Here is a 20792-nt window from a genome sequence, read left to right as displayed (position 1 = left end):
ATTTTAATTAAATGTGTGAAAATTAGATTAAAAAAATATATATTAATTAATTTACAATTTATTTTAAAGTCTTATTATTTTAATATTTTTAATATTATTTTAAAGTCCTATTATTTTAATATTTGTATTAAACAGTTATTTTAACTGGTGATTGGTTAGCGATATCACAACCTTTTGTGTGTGTTTCTGTATATGTGTACGTCATATTGATCGTACAATTGTTGTAAAACTATTATAGAGTTTCAGTTAAATTAAAAATTGAATTTATACATATATAATAATAGTTACAAAAGTTAAAAATTGATATACGAACCTTCATCGAAACGTCACTTGGGATCGAACGTTTGTTCCGAGTTCATTGAACGTTGTCATGAACAACATTTTTTCTACTATTATCAATGCTAATATACTTTCGACGAAGAGCTATGACTCTCGTTACGCTTCTTTTACGACGAAACAAAATAAAAAATGTTCGGGGCTCCGACCAGGAGATAGGGCGATTTAACGGATCTCGCGCAGCCTCGAGCTGAAAAGAGTGAGACAAAAGCGGGCCCAGTCGTTTAGAAAAGCCAGGCGGCAGCAGGTGGACCGGGGGTAAGAGGCAGGAGGGTGAAGAGAGGGTTTAAAGTGCATCCGAGTTAAAGCGAGTTCGCGCAGACACGGGGTTGGGTTTTTTGCCACTTAAGCCGCTCGACGGAGCCTGGGGAAACGGTGAATACACGGCGAATAAACGGAAAATGTTTCGGAAAAACTGACTCCGACTTTCCGTCGAAGCCTCGCTTCTATAATACTTTCGATCATGGCACTTTGATGAATGTGATGGCGCGGGGCGTTTTAATTAAGTTTTATCACGCCTCGGAGCAAATTTTAGCCCGCGGGCGATTAAATTGCGAACGGACATATTCGGGAGATGGAATTTCTCATTCGTGTACACATTCCGACCTCGTTTTGGCAATATGGAATCGATCAGCAAGGATTCGTGACAGTCGCGCGCGTGATAAACACATACACACACACACACACACACACGCGCGCGCATACATATATACACAAAATAAACGTTGCGCTGAAGAGATTGCTTGATGTTGATGTGAACACGATGAATTTTGTTAATCGTTAAAATTTTGTTTTAATTGAAAAATGTTTGAGAAACTTTTTGTTTCAAGCATTCTTTAATAAAACCAAATTAATTAAAAAATGAGTAAAAAATGTGATTAACGATATTGTATTTATTAGTTTTTCATTATTGTAAACATATTTTTTTCATTTTTTAATTATCCTCAAATAATAAATAATTTCTTAAAATATATTATAGATTTAATAATTTGTCTATTTATTTAAAAATTATTATTAATTTAATAGGATTAATGTTTCTAGAGATAATTATTATTTTTACGATACTCTTAATATATTTAAGAATGATATTCAAGAACAAAATTATATTTTAGGAAAAGTTAATTTAAACCTTATATTTACTTTATAATCTCAAACAAAAATTTGAACATCGTTTATTAATTAAATCAATTTTATTAATTACGTCTAGAATATTATTATGCTTTTAATAAAATATATATATATATATATATGTTCTAGTTTAATGATCTTTATCAAATATATTTATTTCGTTGATTATTGATTGGATAAATTATTATATGCACTGCTCGAGGCTGCTAATTACGTAAATCGAGTACTAGATGCGGAAGTTCATTTACTGGCATATTCGCATGATCGATTACTCATTCCCAAATGATCGTTTGTAATTCCGATCCGAAATGACGATAATGCGTTACAAAAAGAGCACGAAAGCGCGCACCGAAGTTCGTAGAGCTCAAAGGAGAAGTAGCTGCACGGAGGGAAAATCCTTTTCTTTGGACAGGAGGTGAAGGAGAAATTACTTCTCGCGCCGACATTGTCGGGGATCCTTCATTGTCCTCAAGGGACAGTCTTTCCTTTTCGGAATCCTTTATTACTATCGATAGATGAAGTAATTGACACTTCCTTCGTGAAATTTTTTGTTCCGAGAGAACAACGAGATTTCACGAACGTGATCGAAGGACAAGTTTCTCGTTCGCGCGAATTCTACCCTCGGGTCCGCTTTTTCGGCTGTCTAGAAATATCTTATCTTCCTCTCAGACTCCAAACGTCTTTCTGGTATCTTCCTGACCTCTTCGGTGGCTACGGCAATTGACGTTTTCATCTGGAGGAACTCTGTCGCATAGCAACGGCTAAACTTGGTTGTACCATCAATGAGATTGTGTGGCTCTTCGGCCACAAACTCGTGAAAAATTCTATTATCCTTTAAACGAAAAAAAAAGTCACGTATCCAGTGATACGGAAATATCTGATAATGGTATCATCCACAAGCAAAAGGATAAATTATTAAATATATATGGTCACATATCGAGAGAGAGAGAGAGAGAGAGAGAGAGAGAGAATTGAGGATTTTCTTAGAGTGTGAAGGGGATGAATTTACAATTCTTTTATTACTTAGGAAAATAATTAGTTGACATAAAGATTTAATAATTCTCTTAATTATAAAACCTTATTACTTTTATTGATATCTATTATTTTAAGATAAAATATATAATTGTACGCGTGATCACATACTAATAAAATACACGATGGAATGCTGATTATAAAAAGCGATAAAAAAGGGTTGATATTAATTTTTTATTTGATCGTAGTCGCTACAATATTTCAAAATTTTTTGTCCCTCTCCATTTTTTTATATTTTACGTATTTCGATAAAAATTCCCGGGCGTACAGCTCAGTCATAAAAACCAAATGCGATGTGTCTCCCGCGCCGCTGTATATTTTAGGGACAATTTTTGCGAAAATAGGGTCGCTTCTTCAGAAAGGACGGTACACACCAGCAGATATTTCTACATTTTCATGAAATAAGGTCGAGGCCCCTCTCGCATCTTCTTCACATCTCACGTTTTGTATCTTTCATACCCTTAAATCGAGCACGGACGAACGTGCTCCGGGGAGCGGGATTAATTATCCAGTTGCGAGATGCTGCCTGGAGATAACGGCCAACCATCTCCACTCTCTCTTTATTCGCGGATCGCTGAATCCATGGGAATAGATGCGAGTCAGTTGAGACGGACTCGGTTCTCTCAGAGTCAACATGCGAACTTCCGTAAAATAGGTACGACAAAACTTGACTCGATTCAGCTTGACATGGCACGAATTCAATTATCTGTCGTTCCTATAGAGAACGATTGTTGTAAAATGTCGATTCCTTATCTCTAACGCGTGTTTTGTATTGATAGATAAAATTGTGGGAAAACACTTGTAAATATTCGTATTTCGGTTTATATATCATTTGTATGTTTGAAATCTGACCGCAGAAATTTTTAATCAATGATTTTGTTAAAAAGTATGAAGTATTATTCATGAACTGCAATGATGAGTTTAATTAAGCTTAAATTTCAATTGCTTGCTTGATTAAATCCTTCTATTAAATTAATAATTATATACATAATGTATTTCTGAGCTATATACAAATTGTAATTATATTATTACATATTATATTGATAATATAATATCTGTAATATCACTAAAAATTATTATTTTATCGATAATTTATTACGACGCTTTTATTATATTACATATATATTTTTTACAAAATAATGAACTTTTTTTGCAGTTTTTCTCAACTTTTGCTTTACTTATTTCAAAAGAATCGCAGGGAATTCGGTCGACACGACTAAATCGTTTAGAAGAAGAAGAGTATATATTTTTTTAATTATTCACGAGAGAACGGCTCGTTTTTACTGAACAAGTGCAATTAGATGGGCGGCTGACGCGCCTTTGAAAAGTTCATTGCGTTATACCGTGTACTGCCAACGACGTTCTCTTGCTTTTACGCTACGCCAAGCAAGTAATAAAACTAGCAATCAGTTTTTAGCCCTTGTGATCTATTTTCTAAGAGAGTAAAATATTTTTTGGAGCCTGAAAAACCCTTGAGAAGAAAAAACGTTTAATTAGAATGTGAACATAGGATGGCTAATAATTATAATTTAACTTCCTTTGATCATTTCTTCTTCGGCATAAATTCAATTACACAGTGCCTCTATTTATATATCTTTATTATCAATGCGCTTCCTTTGAGATCGAGTTTACTTGGGAAAATAAATATAGACTGACGAGATTGATCTGATTATATATGATCTTATGGAATATGATTTGCTAAGAAGAAAATTTAAGTTCTCAATAATTTGATAAAATAAATTGAAAATTATTCAACTAATATTTTTATTTTATGATCAGAAGCTATGTAATAAAATATTTAATATATAGTAAAAATATCTTGTTAAAAATGTATTACTGCATTAAAAAATCTACTGCTAAAGTTGGATGAAAGAAAGAAAAAAGCCATTTGCATGAAAAATTCAGAGATCTTTCTCGAATGAGAAGAAATTGGGATATCAAAGGGATAAACTTACTAAAGTATTGTTGCTCTTTTTTCTTCGTGCGCTATTCTTTTTTCTTCGTGTAAAAGTCTGTCAGTTTCTCGTTTTGCATTTTTTAATTAGTTAGAAAGAACGCGGCTCATTTTCTCGCCAACGCGAATGTCGGAATTAGTCGGTAACGCGACTTTAAAAAGTTTATGTTTGCAAGAGCAAGTGAAAATGGCGGAAGTGTTTCTCTTTACGGCTGGTGGGTGTACGCTCGCTTTTGTTACGCTCGCATAATCAAGGGTAGTGCTGGGGCGCCGCCTCGGAGAGACGCTATTGCGGGAATGCCGAGTGCACCGCACTCGATGTTTCCTTATCTCGTTGCAGTACACTACGAGCGTGAACAATGTCTTGGCGATCGATTTCGTACTCGGCATTCTGTTTACAAGTGGTACATTATAGCGAGTAGATCGCTGGAATGTATTTTACGCGCTCGATTATAGCTTCCTTAAAGTTATACACAGAAAATTTTTGTCAAATTTAATAACATATGTTTCAAACGGTTTACTAAAATTTTTGTTAACGTAAAATAAATATGTTAGAAAATAACTTAAATATTATGTAAAAATTTTACTTAAAAAATTTATAACATTTTGACAAAATTTGAAAAGAAATTGTACAAGCATATTTTTTCATTAAAACATTTATGTATGTCAAATGTATGTACATTTATTCATTTATCTTCTAATTTGTTTTAAGACTACATTACTTTTATGTTATTCGTGCATTTATTTATAAATTGTATTTACTGTGTATGCTTATAATCGGAATATTTATAAATTATTTTCTTATCAATTTAAGTTTTTCTTGAAAGAAAAGCTGTTATACGCTCGTAGGTACGATTTCCCTTTATCAATGATCGAGAAATATTTCAATGGCAAAATATTCTTACTCAAAATGTAAACTTTTAAATGAGCGAAGACTTCGAAGGGCTGACAAGATTAACTGTACTTTGCCCGTCGTCACACCAGTTATCTCGTGAATGACGTTTAATGGAACAAGGGATTTTCTCCGATAACTCCCGTCTTACGTAAATGAAATTGAGGCATAAGATGACTCATTGGAATTCATCATTTAAGAATTGATTTATATTTGCATATACAAGAACGGCAGAGTTTTTTCTTCTACTCTTTTTCTCTTATCATCTCCCCGTCTCTCCTGGTCTCTCCCGGTCTCTCCCCGTCTCTCCCCGTCTCTCTCGGTCTCTCCCCGTCTTTCCCGGTCTCTCCCCGTCTCTCCCGGTCTCTCCTCGTCTCTCCTGGTCTCTCTCCGTCTCTCCCCGTCTCTCCCGGTTTCTCCCGGTCTCTCCCGGTCTCTCCTAGTCTCTACTGGTAGATATGGGAGAAACGCAATTGAATAAATTGCAAGTAGCACAGAATCGAGCTATGCGAGTAATATTACAATGTAATAGATACACCAAAATAGAACGTATGTTACAAGCGTTGCAATTTATGTCTATAAAATAGAGACTACACTCTAATGTATGTATATTTATATTTAAGATTTTACATAACTTGGCGCCAAATTACTTAAGGGATAGACTAGAAGTAATTAGTAATGAAAATGGAAGAAAAACAAGACAGGAAGGGACTATCGCAATAAAATTCGTTAGAACTAAAAGTGCGCAAAAAAGCATGTGTTACGAGGGCGTAAAATTATAGAATATCTTGCCAGCAGAAATTAGAAGTTGTGAAAGAATTGATGCATTTAAACGGATGTTAAAGAAGTATGTATATAAATCTATGTAAAACATAATAGCTGAGAAAGCTAAATAAACTTCAATCAATCAATTAAATCAGATAGTACGCGTCGAGTAGCGCTAATGTATACTTCGTCATATTAAAGTCATCAGTGCTCATGGCGAAAGGCAGCTTTTGTGTAACCAAGTCACTCGTTATTCTTCTTTATATAATAACTTTGTGAAGAATTTATGGAAGGCTAGTAAAATTAAGGCACTGTCAAATAATGATGGTGGCATTTTGTGTAGCAAATCAACAAATACCAGTTTCCGTCATATCAAATTTACCTCTTACGAAGGAGAAAGAGAGAGAGCGGGAGGAGGAGACAACAGACTGATCTCATCACTAGTTGTTACTATTAACAGTTTATTTTGCATTCCGCTTTGTCGCACTCTCTCGTTGAAATTGCGTCGCTTAAAACGTTCCTTGTTACGCGGAAACTACCTTTTTTTATGTAATAATAAAAAATAAAAAGAAAAACAGCTGTATGTTACAATAATTTTAATGAAAGCTACACGGAGAAAATTTTATATCAAAATTTTATAAGAATATTTTATATTAAAAATTACTATAGTACCATAATTACCATGAATCATGAAAAATATATAAAAATGTTTACTATACGTTTTTCGTGAAAATTACCAAAATATTTATAAAACACTACTTATAATTATTCTTATGGCTATTATTTTACTACGATAATTTTTGATATAAAATTTTATCCGTGTAAAAATATTTATTGATTGACAATTAGCTTCATCAGCAGAATACTTCTATGTTGTTACAAATCGCTATATATTCTTTCAGTTATTCTCATGCATTTCAGTATTTTCAAACAGTGGCAAGAATAAGCAGCTCACTTGGGTTCCATTCAGCAGTATTTAACAATGACCCCCTTGCTTATTTAAGCCAAATTAATGAAAACACGAGCAGTGGCCGGTCTGACGCAAAACGCGAAGTTTCACAATTAAAAGTTTCTCGGGCGCAACGCGTAATACTATATTACGCTCGAATAATTTATGCACAGAAATCCGGTTCGATCCCCGCGGATACCGCGAGCCCCAAGTTTACGAAGTAGAAAAAGCCATGAATATTTTACGTTGGTCCGGCAAAATGGCGCTACCGTACTCAAATGAATAGGCCGGCCATTTCTTGGAGATTATTCGTGGACGAGCGTTGGCTTCAGCGTTATTGTTTCGTATTTCTATTCATTTACATTTCCTGCAAACATTCAGCCGAGAGACTTCCAATTCTATTTCATTTATTTAAATATATTTCTGGCATTTTATTAATTAATTGATTAAATAATTAACTGCAATTTTACTGCACTATTTACGTAGTATTTCTTGATTATAAAAATTAGAAAAATTCTAAGTTACGAAATTTCTGCTTCTCCATCCAGAAAAGTAACCATTTTCGAGCGGAGTGATATATATTGAAACTTATAAGAAAAATTTGGAATAAAGGTTGGGATCATTCTTTTCCTTTACAATTGACAAATGTAATTTGTCACTCAATCCGGGCCCACCGTCTTGCTGTCCCTTTTTTCTCGAATATCGAAGGATTTGTATAAGCATTGATGTACCTTTACGTGCACAACAATGCTCGGCTGCGCGTGTAATCGGCAGAAAAATTGCGTATTTCGTTATCGGAGCAACCGTGATACGTAAATATGCAAACGCGATTACACAGTCTTTGTGCGCGCGCGATTGTTTTATGAAGTGGAAACTTATGAATGCGCCTTATCGTGGGAAATGCTACTGTTGGAGTTCGAATAAATTCGAACGAGCGGTAAAGGTGAGAGATATTTTCTAAGAAATAAATCGAACTGTTTGATCCACGTGCATTACCACTTATCTCTTGCTCTATTTTAATATTAGATCGACCCTTACAAAGCACTAATTACCTTTACAAATACTTCTTTTAAATTTTCGTTATTTATGTTATCTAATTATATGAGAACACTTTATATTTTATTAATTTTATACTGTCATAATTATTTTAACTTTACTATTTTTATATAATGCTTTTAAGTTTTGATATACGCATATATAAATTTGTTACTTCTTTTAATTTCCATTAATATGTACTTACATTTCTGTTAATTTTATTTATAATTACGAGGGAAACATTTTGCTGCTTTACAGTTTAGGGAGAGGCATGTATCTCGTGCGAAGCGTGAGTCACTTTCGCTAGTAGTAGATAAATAAAATACGACAGTCACGCCACCATCACCTCTCTCCCTTTCAAGGAAAGTGTGGTTTACTGCTGCGCGCCAGTTAGATGTATCTCACAGATTCATCCCCCGTTTCGCCGGAAATAAAGATCCTGAGTTTATTGAGCTCCGTGCTACGAGCGACGCTGTTCGTAGCTTCGGAAGCTTTATGTCGATCCTGAGAACTTCCATTTGCGTTTCGATTAGGGTAGAACATTGCGACTTGCTGTGCGCGCAAATGGGAAATTGCGAAGGAAAATTCTAGAATTCTGCCTGTGATATTTTTCAAAGAGAAATGTAACTCTGAAAAATCTACCAATTCATGGATTGCATCTCTGCGAACGAAAATCTTCAAAATATTTCTTAAAGTTTCCTGACTCTACTGCAAATTCCATTGATAGATATAATTGGCAGATAAAACTGGTGATTATAATTAATTGAGAAGAAGGTGATATTATGATCCCTTTATTTATATTTTGTAAATTAACTTTAATAATAATCAATAATTTAAATTTAAAAATTAATAATTATACTTATGATCAGTGTATTGTTCGATTTTAGACTTAAAGTTATGAAATATTTAATACTTAGGACGTAATTATTTATAAAAATGTGACGATACTGCATTATGAAGTGAAAAGAAACAAATATTATGGCTCTTTACAAAAAACTTTTTAAATTGTGTATGGCTTTGTTTTAAAAAGCACACGTTTTTTGTATATATACAAATATATTGTATATTTACATTACATCTGACATGAAATAAATCAGAAATAATGATAAATAAATAAAAAATGTATATACGCCATTATAAACAAAATTTAAGCGATTATATATTCTTGTGCAATTTCCTCTGGAACAACTCCTCTCTTGTCCACCTGTCTATCTCTGTTTGCAAAGGAGAAATCCCCTCCGGGTGTATATCGGTCTGGCCTGTATGCTCATGAAGTAAAGATTTCTCTCCTTCTCCTCTCTCTTGACGGACAGTTATACTCTATTTAGATTGTTTATAGTACAAAGTTTGTAAAATTAAATTAATTTGAAAATTTGAATCCTCAGTGGCGGTTCTTGTCATTCGATAAAATAAAATCGCTTTATCATTGTCTGATTAAAAATATCTTTTTCTAAAAATCTTTACACCGAAGGATGAAATATATATTTTGAGAATAATTCTCAGATAATTTCTATAAACATATCTTGCGATAATTATAATCTAAATATCTAAAAAGTCATCAAAAGTTTGAATTCTAAGAATCTATGTGTGTGATGAAGATTTCTCAGTCGTACTGTGCATTTCTGTCTATACATAAAGATATGTTTAACAACATCGTTTTAACGTGATTAATTACTGTAAATAATTTAAGAAATAAAATATTTAGGCGCGCAGGAAAAAGAATCAATTTTCGTCGATTATTTATGCTTAAATATTCGCATGTGGATTACCGTGTGGCTCGTTATTTTTGTCAGCCAGCGCCTTAAAATATTTATTAGTTGTCTCCATAAAACAGCGCGAATGTAGCTTGCGCTTTTATTTATTGAGACAGAAATGTTAACACTATTATGCTAATGATCTTATTTTAGACGTAGCAATTGCTTCATTTGATAAGTAAGAGCTGGTATTAAAAATAGATGAAACTCGTGTGCAGGATGTTTGATGATTTTAATTATTAGAAAGACGAGGACAATTTTTTTATTTTGATAAATTTACCATTTGATTTTTAATATGTCAAATGTAATTAAATGAGAATAATATAATACTAAATTTTAAAAAAAGTAAAGAGAATAGTGTTTTTACTTTTAAATATCCGAATTTTTAAATTAAAATTTTGTGCAAGATATACTATGTATTTGTTTCTTTATATCCTTCATGGACCGCAGAGAAACGAACGACCTGTTCGCGTTGCTTGTCAATAATTTTACATTCGTCGAGCTTTACAGTGGCAGCGACGGAATTTAGTTACGATTTTGCATAGAGAACGTTGCTCGACACACACACACGTGCATGTACGAGGATGGAAAGAAATATCCCGGCAGCGGTGACGTGTCGTGGACCGGAGAAACGAATGAAAACGCGCACACCTCGGATGGAAAGCCGTATTCAATAGAAATCCTATGGCGAATCGTCGTAGCGAAACACGCGCATCGAAGAACCGCTCGTACGTCCGCTTCGTTCGCCGAACTCCAACTACGGCCTCCGCGTTAGCTTTTCTTTTCGTTTTTCCGCCTTCACACAGCGTACGGTAGATATCCGATTGATCTGCGCGATGCTCGATATTACGAGCGTAGTAAAATCACTGAGCGCTTTTCTTTTTTCATTTTTTTTTTAACGAGTATGTAACAACGGGAGGCATTTAATCCCGATAATCCTCGCGCGGGATGCGTTCATATCAAAGAAGAAAATCACACGCGACTCTCCCTGGAATTATATGCTTTTTTTAATACTTTAATGCAGCTACCGTTCTTTTTTTTTTATTATTATTTGAGACATGAGAAAGATATATTTTTAATTCCTTAACAAAAATATTTCTTCCTACGTTTCAAAGACAACAGTTTTCGAGAACAAAAAATCAACTTTTTATAATTTTTTAAGCCAAAGTTAATTTTTAAGGATTCTATTTCGTTCGGAAGAGAAATTAGATCAACGTTAAAGAGAACTGAAGATATATCAGATATACAAAAACAGTAATGTCTTATACGTATAATGTCATCGAACGTCGGAGATCGTTTCTCCTTTTAATTTCAATTTTCTTGGAAGGAACAGATCTACACACATTGCATACAGACGCGCGTCGAGAGACGGTCTTCCCTTGCAAGTAAAATTGCGTTCGCGAAGAATCCGCAAGAGAACTCTCGGCGAGACGGTGGGGTTGGAAGGCAGGGATCAATTCCGTTTCTATCATACTGCAGTGGTATCTATTGAACGCGGAGGAGGAAAATCTCGTTGGCGCACAAGAAGCTCCGAAGTCTCTCCTTTCAGTTAACCTTTGCGTGTATGCTGAACGAATCAGACCGGAAGTAAGGAAGAAATGGAGTCGAAACGGCGAACGGTTGTTCCCCCCCCCCCCCGAGGCTGAAAAGGCACCGCTGAAGAAAAACCGACCTTTCATTGGTTCCTTCGAACTATTTAGAGAAATTTAGATTTGCACAGAATTGCGTTTCGCCGACGTTACAGGGAGATTAACGGTAACGCGAGTAAATTTGCCGTGTTGAGAAATTAGAACTTCTAAACACGACACCAGCAACGACACGCACGTTCTTCCGATTTCTTTGGATGGTTAATTTCTCCCGGCCGTTCGCGCCCCGCGGTCATTACGGTAATCGCTGAAAAACTCTCAGTAATTGGCCCAATTTCGTGCAGTCCGCGTTCGAAGCGAGAAAAGCACCCTGCAAATTGCTTCCGCCCGGGAGGGAGAGAAAGAGAGAAAGACGACTTGGTGCCGCGAGCTACGATAGAAATTTTCTCGGCTGGAGAGGCCGGGATAAAATGGGTCGTGAGATTCTTCCATCTTTCCAGGTTGTACGTCACCGTCGATGTTCTCTGTGATATTGAGGAATTACACGTGAAACATGAAGATCATTTCGATCCGACGGGACGCTTTTACGTGGCGACGCGGGGCGCTCTCGTGAAACTCCACGTTACAGCCGGTAACTTTGTCAATGTTACGGCCCGCAAATAGAAGCCGGTACGGGATATATCAAAGAGGGGAAAGTTTGAACGCGCTGAGTCAAATTTAATTGCCACAAATTTCCGACGGAAGGCCGATCGATAGTGGCTCTACGATTAGGAATTTCGGGCCAGATGGAGTTTCCCGGACGTTTGAGAGCATTGCCGACGCCTGTCGTTGCCCCTCGTCGTCTTTTCCTCAATGGAATTTTAGGGGAGTGCGCTACACTGTATCGGTTTTCCACATCGCCTCGCGCGCCGGGCGGGGGTGGTTCGCATAAATTTTCAACCGGATGGCACTGCGCTTCCGTTAGCGTTCGCACGTGGAATGGCTTTCACGTAGCGCCCTGTCAACGCGGCCGTTGAAATATTAAAATACTCGTCGATCGGGTGCCGTAGCCAATTCTTCTTATTCCGACGAAGGTAACATCCGAGGAATATATATTCGCGTCACGGTTAAATTCATCGCGTCGTCATTTGAATTCCATCATGTCAATGTCGAAGGTAACGGCTGTACGTCCCCGAGAACCAGAAAATAAGAATAATAAGAATGTTATATGAAAGTACAAGTATATATTTTTATATTAAAATGCGCGCGGCACATATTAGCATGTAATCTGCAAAATCTGCAAATATCAGGAGTAATATAATTTTGTCGTAAAGGTACATTTATTAATACAAAAAAAATTTTTATATACTTTTTTGAATATAAAACGCATATTAAAAATATAGTAGATATATTATATAATTTGCACACAGTGTATTAATATAAGATATTTATAAAAAAGTACGTGATGCACAAAATGCATCATGCATATAAAATTCTATTCCTTTTTTGTTTACCGAGATCTCTTTGATGACTCTGGATTATGACTATAATTCTGTAGTAAAAAATTTGCAGAGAAAAGCTCGTTCTATCATAATTTTTCATATAAAATCTCTTGACGTTTGTATCTTCGTAAGATACATCATTCGTAATCATAATGTCACGTCGAGTTGCATTTACACGACATTTATCGCAGAAATGCATCGCTCGGAGCCGCCGTCTTTATTGCGAAATCGAGCCAGGATCTCTCTTTGGACGTTAGAAGGTCGCTAGAGATTGATGGTCGGCGATACGAAAGAGAAAAAAAAAATTGCGCAGGAAGTGCTCATTGACAAATTGATACAAATGGGACCGGCGGCGATCGCATTTCCTGCGCTTTCGTGTCTTCCCACGTGCCTCGATTTACGAAAACGCCTACCTCCTATGTTTATTCGACGACGATCATGAGTGCATTCTGCGCTAAATATTTCAAAAGTTATTATTTTATTATTTCTACATTAATTCTTCAAAAGTAATTTTAGACATTATGTTTTACTAAATTTAATTTGAATAAATCTTATTCTTAATGTAAAAAACTTTAGGTACTAAGAATTATTTTAATATTTAAAATTAAGTAAAATTTTATTATAAAATTGTCTCAAGATTTATCCATGAACTTCCATAATTGAGAAGAAATCAAGTAGAAGATTTTAATTCGAGAATAGTCATTCTACCTTATTTTTCGTAAAAATGCTCATTAAAGTTAATGCAGTTTTTACACCTTAGTTTATAATAATGATGTTATTAACTACATATTATGCATTATTGATCGTTTTATAATTCATTAATATCTACGAACATTAATAATTAGATTTAATAATATATAGACGCTGCGGTGCAACATTAAAAAAGAACCGTTAAAATAATTATGAAGAACGTTCAAGTATGATGAGTAATGCTGCAAAAAGAGTTTTGACATTCTAGTAAACAGTTCGAGCGTTCTACACAATTATTTTGACAGCCCAACAAAAATTATTTTTTATATCTGTATCTAAATTTTTAGACACTTTAGCAAAACGTTCTTACTGTTATCCACGGTCGAGCTATGTGTCAGAACAAGAATGGTAGGACGCGTATTGCTGTGTCACGGGAACGCGAAAACTTTTGACATATCGTAGCGGAGACCGCTAACATCCCTAAAAGAACACGTTCGTCGGGGAACATGCTCGTGGGACCGCGAGTCTTCTTTTCTCGATCGGAGTCACGACGCGCCGCGTCGCGTCACGAGTGGTAACGAGTTTTCGCCGCTTTTACAAAATTGTTCTGCGCGGGCAAAGTTTCGACAATAACGGCACGGAGACGCGCTCGCGAACTTTCAGACTTTCTGCGAAGCGAGCAATAGCGCGCGGACAACTATTGATATCGTTTCGTGAAACTTGCAGCGTGGACGAATCGTGGTGATAAAGTAGTTTCGCGAATTTTTTTTTTAAACTTGTGCACTGTGAAAAATCAAGTGCAGTTATGTTGAACAGAGGAACGAGAGAAAAGTGATGTTTGAAAGACTTATTTGTTCAGATTTATCTGATATAAATATAAATCTACGTATAAAAATATTGTATTATCGCATTGTAGTTGTACTATGTTTTTCAGGAACAAAACGATTACTTTATCGACTTCCCCATCCGGAAGAAATAATTTCTTGTAAATTCTGAAACCCATTTTATCGCGCGACAAATCAAGAACATTTTTTTTTTACTTCATAACTCTTACAATTTCTGAGAACTTTCATAGAAAGACACGATCGATCTCCATCAACTTTCTTCAAGGCAAATAGTTTTCTGCAATTTTTTAAAACTTTTCACTTTTTATCGAAGAATCATACAAGCCGCGCGTACACCCTTTATTTCACTTTATAATTATAACTTTCGTCGAGAATGATATAACTGATTTCCATGAACTTTCTCCGTACTTTGCCGTTAACTTTTGCTTCTTTATCAATTTTACAAAAAAAAAAAAAGATATAGTAATGCTTTTGCATCGTAATTTTCGACTTGTGGAGTAATAGGAGCTCGAGAAATTTCGGAACGAGAAAAATCATAACGACGTATACACACACACACACACACATACATACATACATGTACATATTATGTATATATTATAACATAGATATATATACCTGGATATCCATTATTGCGAAACACGTGCGGCCATTCCCGTCACGAAGTAGACAGACAACGAGGTTGGCTCATGTGGTTGCACAAACCTGGACTAATGATACATTGGTCATTCCATTCTATCGTGGCATTTATCATGGTCGGACTATCTGTAAAGGGAGCCAAGGGTTCTCCAAATTTTTGCCTCTTTCGCTATTATCCTGAAAATTCTCGCGTTATTTTAACCTACAAATTATACGCAACAGATTTAATATTTAGATTTCATGAAATTTTCGGATTGACTCTCGGAGCCAATTCTTTTTCCGTAAAATTTGCACAGCGAAGTATTTCACGAGAAGCTTTATTCGAAGCTGAAATACGTTTTTACTCCGGCGCGATGCGATCGATCTTCACGAAATAGGATTTCGTTCACCTATCGATTTCGTCTCAATATCTCGCTTGGCATTAACTTTCAGAGCTATGCGAGGAATGGGCGCTGGCGAATAGCCGCGAGTGCGTGGAGGGCGGCGGTTCAACGAGCACGACGCACGGAGAGGAATCCGAGGATGCGTCTGAGGCGAGGTTCACCCTCAAATATTTGGGCAGCACTCTCGTCGAAACGCCTTCAAGCGAGGAAGCCACAGCGGAAGCCATCAAAACCGTCATTACTATGGTACGCACTATTTCATGCATTTTTCGTAATTCACTTCCTAGACTTATATCTCGAAAAAGCGTTTTCTGTTTCTTTTCTTATTTCTTTTTAATTACGTATTTTCCGATTTTCAATAATCATTCTTATATTCCTATTATATTGCTTTTCCTTTTATATCGATTTATTATTATTTTTTATGTTATGTATCTCAAAAATTAAATATTAAAAGAGAAAAGATTGAATTATGTTAAATTTATGAATTCTGGTATATCTAACTTACGTATTTAATTATAGTATAATTTTTTTAAATTTATCTTTCTCTAATCTTAATCTTCATTTCGAAGAGCAACGTACCAAAGAAACGTAATAAATTTGCGCCATGTTTGCTAAAAGTAAAATATAAAATGTATTTTTTATAGCGTGCAAAACATCATAGAAAAGCACGTATAGAAATATTTTTTACTTTATACATGCAACTTATAAAACAATATATGTTTATAGCGAGCGCATATAATATTTTGCGCAGAATTTTTAATTATTATCAAATACAGTGTTTGTCGAGAGGGAGAGAGAGCAAGAGGGGAGGCAGCAGGTTTGCCGCTTGGATTTTGCGCGCTGGAGATTGCCACTGTATTATTTATCGTTGGAATTGTATCGCACCGTGTAATTTACTTTCAACCATTTTCCGACGCGGCCGCCGTGAAGAGAATTTAATTGAAATTGCAAGGTACTAATTTCTCGCGCATACCCGCGGGTCCGTTAATAGAGCTAATGAAAATGAAGCGTGATTACTTTGCGCCACGTTTATTCGCTGCTTTGTCTTTGTCGCGGCTGACGATGTTCTAATTATTTCTTCTTTCTTACTTTTTCTCTCCGTTGTTTAACGCCATCCGGATTTTGCAGATTTGATTCTCCTTAAGGATTTCATCGAAAATCAAATCGCATATTTTGTAACCGTTCCTGCCAGTGTTCAGGAAATACAAGAGACAAAAAAAGTTCAGAGGAAAAGTACGAACGCACACATAAAGCGCGATATTAATAAGGAATGACTTATTTGAGCAACTCTCACTTCTTTGAGTTACTACTTTTGATCTCGTGTGTAAAATATTACAAGCATGACTGATATTTTGCTAAATAAAATTAGTGTTGCTTTTTTGGTACATGAAAATACTATTTTTTACATTTTATTAAAAGGTTATCCATTTAGAAAACAGTATTCAAAATGTCCGATTTATTTTTGTGGAATTTTGTGTACAGTACATATTCAATAGGCATTTCAACAATTAACAGAATATCAGTATTATGAAATATCGTCTATTTATTAACAATATCACGTTTGGATTAGATTAATAATAAAGTGCTGACAAAAACTGTTAAAAAATGATTTTGCTGTGACGATGATTGAAAGAAGAGATCGTTACATTCAGAAATTATAAAGTTTTATCAGTTTCTGAACTTAATTTAGCGACGATATCCTTGTTGAATAGCGTAATCGACAGAGGAAAACGAATTTATGCGATTTAGTAGCGATCCGAGGAGCATGATTAATTAATAACGAAACTTCGTCTGAGTCTCATATAATTTCAATTTCGAAGCGATTACAACTCGTACCGCGAGATTACACAGGCAGAACTGCAGAAAGCGGCGATGTATGTATTTCGGCAATTTCCTCCCGATGCAGATATTAATGAAGGGATTCAGTCAACATATGACGGAATATATATATATATATATATATGGCAGAACTTTGCTCCATAAATATAATTTACAGTGTTTATAAGCATTTGTATGCTTACCCGATGAAAATAAAAATTGCAACATCCACCATATATTAAAGTTTATGTTAAAAACAGAATATTACAACATATTTACAATTTCTGAAATTAATATAACGTACATATACTACTTCAATGACATTTTTTCATGGCAAACAACATTCGCAGAAATATTTTGTAATTATCTCTTTTCCGCGGACGTTATTTATAAGAATTTAAAAAATGTAATCTGCGTTGTACATACAAAACTACAGGCCAATGAAATAACAATGAAAAATACGAGTGTACCTTGGTATGTGTTACGTCGCTCGGTTTAGGCGTCTGGCTTGGATATCTGGTGTACTAAGCTGCTTTCGTTCAGGCGCTTTTGCAGCAATACAAACAGATCAAACAACTATAGGTTTTTGCGAGCTGCCTCGATTCCAATCGATTCAAAAGTTTCCCGACGGGCGCAATCGTATTCCGCGTCGACAACTTCCCGATCGAAGGTCTGCATTCCATCTCGTCTTCGCGCTAATTGCCCCGCCGGGTTCTGCCTCGATCGATTCCCTCTCGCTATCTTTTGTACCTGCGTAATTGCGTCCATTATTGTTAGTTCCTCTTCACAGCGTCGCATTCAATTGCCGGATTGGATGGGCATCCTTTCTCTATAGGCAGCCTTTGTCTCACATTGAAACGCATTGAAACAATAAATCTTATTGCTTATTTACATCTCTTTCCCTAAAGAAACTAACTTTATGCAATAATCTGCCATGAAATTTGCCTGATTTTTATTTCTCACTGTTTTTAGATATATTGCTGACGTCAATTAACTTTAGAATGACTTTTCGAGTATTACCATTCCGTGGTTTCACCCTGTGTGGAATTAAGCGGAGAAGCGTTTCTATTTTTGAGATAATTTCGAGATAATTTGCTCTCAAGGTACTGATTAAGATATTTCTGTCGCGAAGCAAGAGTTATTTGTACGTCTAACAGCATCTTGCCACGTCGAGAACGTAAAGGTAATTCCGCATTTCCGTCATCCAATTCCTACTTGCAAGTTCTCGCTGATAATACTATTCAGTGTTTGCGAGCGAGAAGCTACTGGTACAAGACGCTCTAAATTACTACGTATATGTAATCCGGATTAACAGATATAAACCATTCCTAATAAACGGAAGTTCCTCCTTTCATTAGAACGCTCCTCAAAAATTAGGACTCCGTAAGAGATCGTGAATGAAAAGAGAAGAAACTGCAAGAGGTTGAGAGCTGTGTTGAAAATTTAACTCTCGAATTCCTTTCTGCAGCAAGATGATAAAATGAGTTAGAATATTTAATTTATCGAAGGAGCAAGAAATATCCACCCAGAGATATCTGATTTTTTACAACAAATAGCTGTCAAAAGCATAGTTAAATGAGTACACCTTCGTTGTAGATTAAATGCGCGGTGAAATAAAAAAATTTCATTTATTAAAAAGTAAATGAAGAAGAGATCCGAGTGGAAGATTTGAGTCTCGTTATCGCTGCGAGGTTTCTCTTTTCTCGCGAGAGGATTTATTTATCCGTTGCGGAGCTTGTGGAAGTTTACGTGAAATTGTTTCCACGGATTTTACTCGAATGCGAAGCAACGCGAATATCAATCCTCGTTTCACTAAATTCTGGTAATTGTTGATATTTAAACAAAAGCGAGCAAAGAATTTAATTAAAAGCTCAATTGCTCCACGAAATAATTTCACAAATATTGACATTGTTAACGTATATTAAATCGTTATTAAATCATAAATATGAAATTTAAAGCAAAGTTTGCTTTTACATCGTGTAATTAGCTTCTTGTGTTTGATTATTTCAACATTAATTAAAATTAAATTTAAATTAAAGAAAGTGGTAATTTCCAGATAAATATTTTCTATTATCAAGCAATAATATTAATTCAAAATAAGTAAGTTGTTATACTTATCTTTAAATTCTTTGTTTTCTTTGTCTATATAAAGAAGTTCGTTTTGTTTTCATTTTGTTTGCGCGAGATAAAAATTTTAATCGAATTGTATTTTACTAATTTTCTTCGTATTTCATATTTCATTAACAGTGACATTTCCAAGCGCAATAGATACGTGTTATTCTAAAATCTGTTTAATCAGATTTCAGAGATATTGAGTGAACCTGTATGCTGTCACAATAACGTGTCCGCGAGACAGAGAAACTCGATGCAGAATCCGCTTGAGACTCACCGGATTAGGGAACGTTTCGAAATCTCTCATGCGACGTTCACGATTAAGGCGGCGGAATCTCCATGCACGGGTTAAATCGTTAAATGGACCGCTTAATCCGCGCGAAGACCCGTAATTGCGTTGCAATGGAGCGACGTGAGAGAGCTCACGGTTTAGCAACGAGATATTTGATTTCCGAAAAAGGTAATCGAGCTGTTGCTTCACTTCGCTTGAGCTTACACCGCGGATTTACTCCCCGGCGCGCATCTCGAACTGCTACTCCGAATGCTTTCGGTAAATACCGCCTTCTGCTTGAGCAAACGGCGAAATTGTTGTCGACGCAATGCTGTAATGGAACGAAATCAATAGAAATTCGCTGTTTGGACGGATGATCTGTTGGATGATCCTCTTGAGACTTGAGTTTTCACATGGCTGCAGGGAAAAAGGATATTCTGTCAGCAGATATTAGAAAACGAATTGAGGGAAATAATGTTTAACAAAGAGTTAAATTAAGATGTTTGTGTCGATTTTTGTCTTATACACTTTAAACTTTAAGAATATAAAAATTATTATGTAACTCTGAAATAGGTTAAATTAATTAGAAAACTAAAAATTATTATAGAATAATGAATTAAAAGTTATAATTAAAATATAAAGTAGTTAAAAGAATAAATTTTATTTTATTATTATAAGTATTTTTCTTCATTAAATTGTATGTATATGATGCTAAGGTATTTGATAATGTAAAACCTGAAAATTAAAACTTTAAGACTTTTGGAATACTGATACCCTGTTTTTATAAAATATATAGAGGAGAAGGTGGTAATATGGTTACTCATTTGTATTTTATTTCATAACTTTGTTAATAATTAATGTTTTGAGTTAAAATTTTACGATTATATTCACCAAAGCTCATTAGATTTTCAATTCAAAGTTATAAAATACTTATTATATCATATATTATTTATAAAAATGTTATGATACTGCATGAACCGAAGAGAAATAGGGAGGGTAATATGGCCACCACAAAAATAAATGTAAAAAAATTGGTTTTGTTTAAAAAGATCACAGTATTTTGTTAGAAACATATATATTTGTATAAAATAAGTTGTTATATCAAAACAGGTGATTTTTATG

General features: G+C 35.0%; 1 protein-coding gene across 3 annotated transcripts in view; it reads left to right on the top strand.

The window, feature by feature from the left end:
* Window positions 1-20792, top strand: part of LOC105837605 (low density lipoprotein receptor adapter protein 1) — a 72964-nt gene that overhangs the window by 40322 nt on the left and 11850 nt on the right. For all 3 annotated transcript variants that reach the window (XR_004963164.1, XM_012682521.3, XM_036286558.1), the window contains exon 2: window positions 15519-15715. Coding sequence is in view for 2 of the 3 variants with exons in the window: in XM_012682521.3 (XP_012537975.1) it covers window positions 15519-15715 (197 nt within the window). In the remaining variant the exon portion in view is untranslated. The remainder of the gene's footprint in view (window positions 1-15518; window positions 15716-20792) is intronic.

The sequence above is a fragment of the Monomorium pharaonis genome, chromosome 5 (genome assembly GCF_013373865.1).
Source record: "Monomorium pharaonis isolate MP-MQ-018 chromosome 5, ASM1337386v2, whole genome shotgun sequence".
NCBI classification, from domain to species: Eukaryota; Metazoa; Arthropoda; class Insecta; order Hymenoptera; family Formicidae; genus Monomorium; species Monomorium pharaonis.
This window is presented reverse-complemented; position numbering and strand designations above follow the sequence as displayed.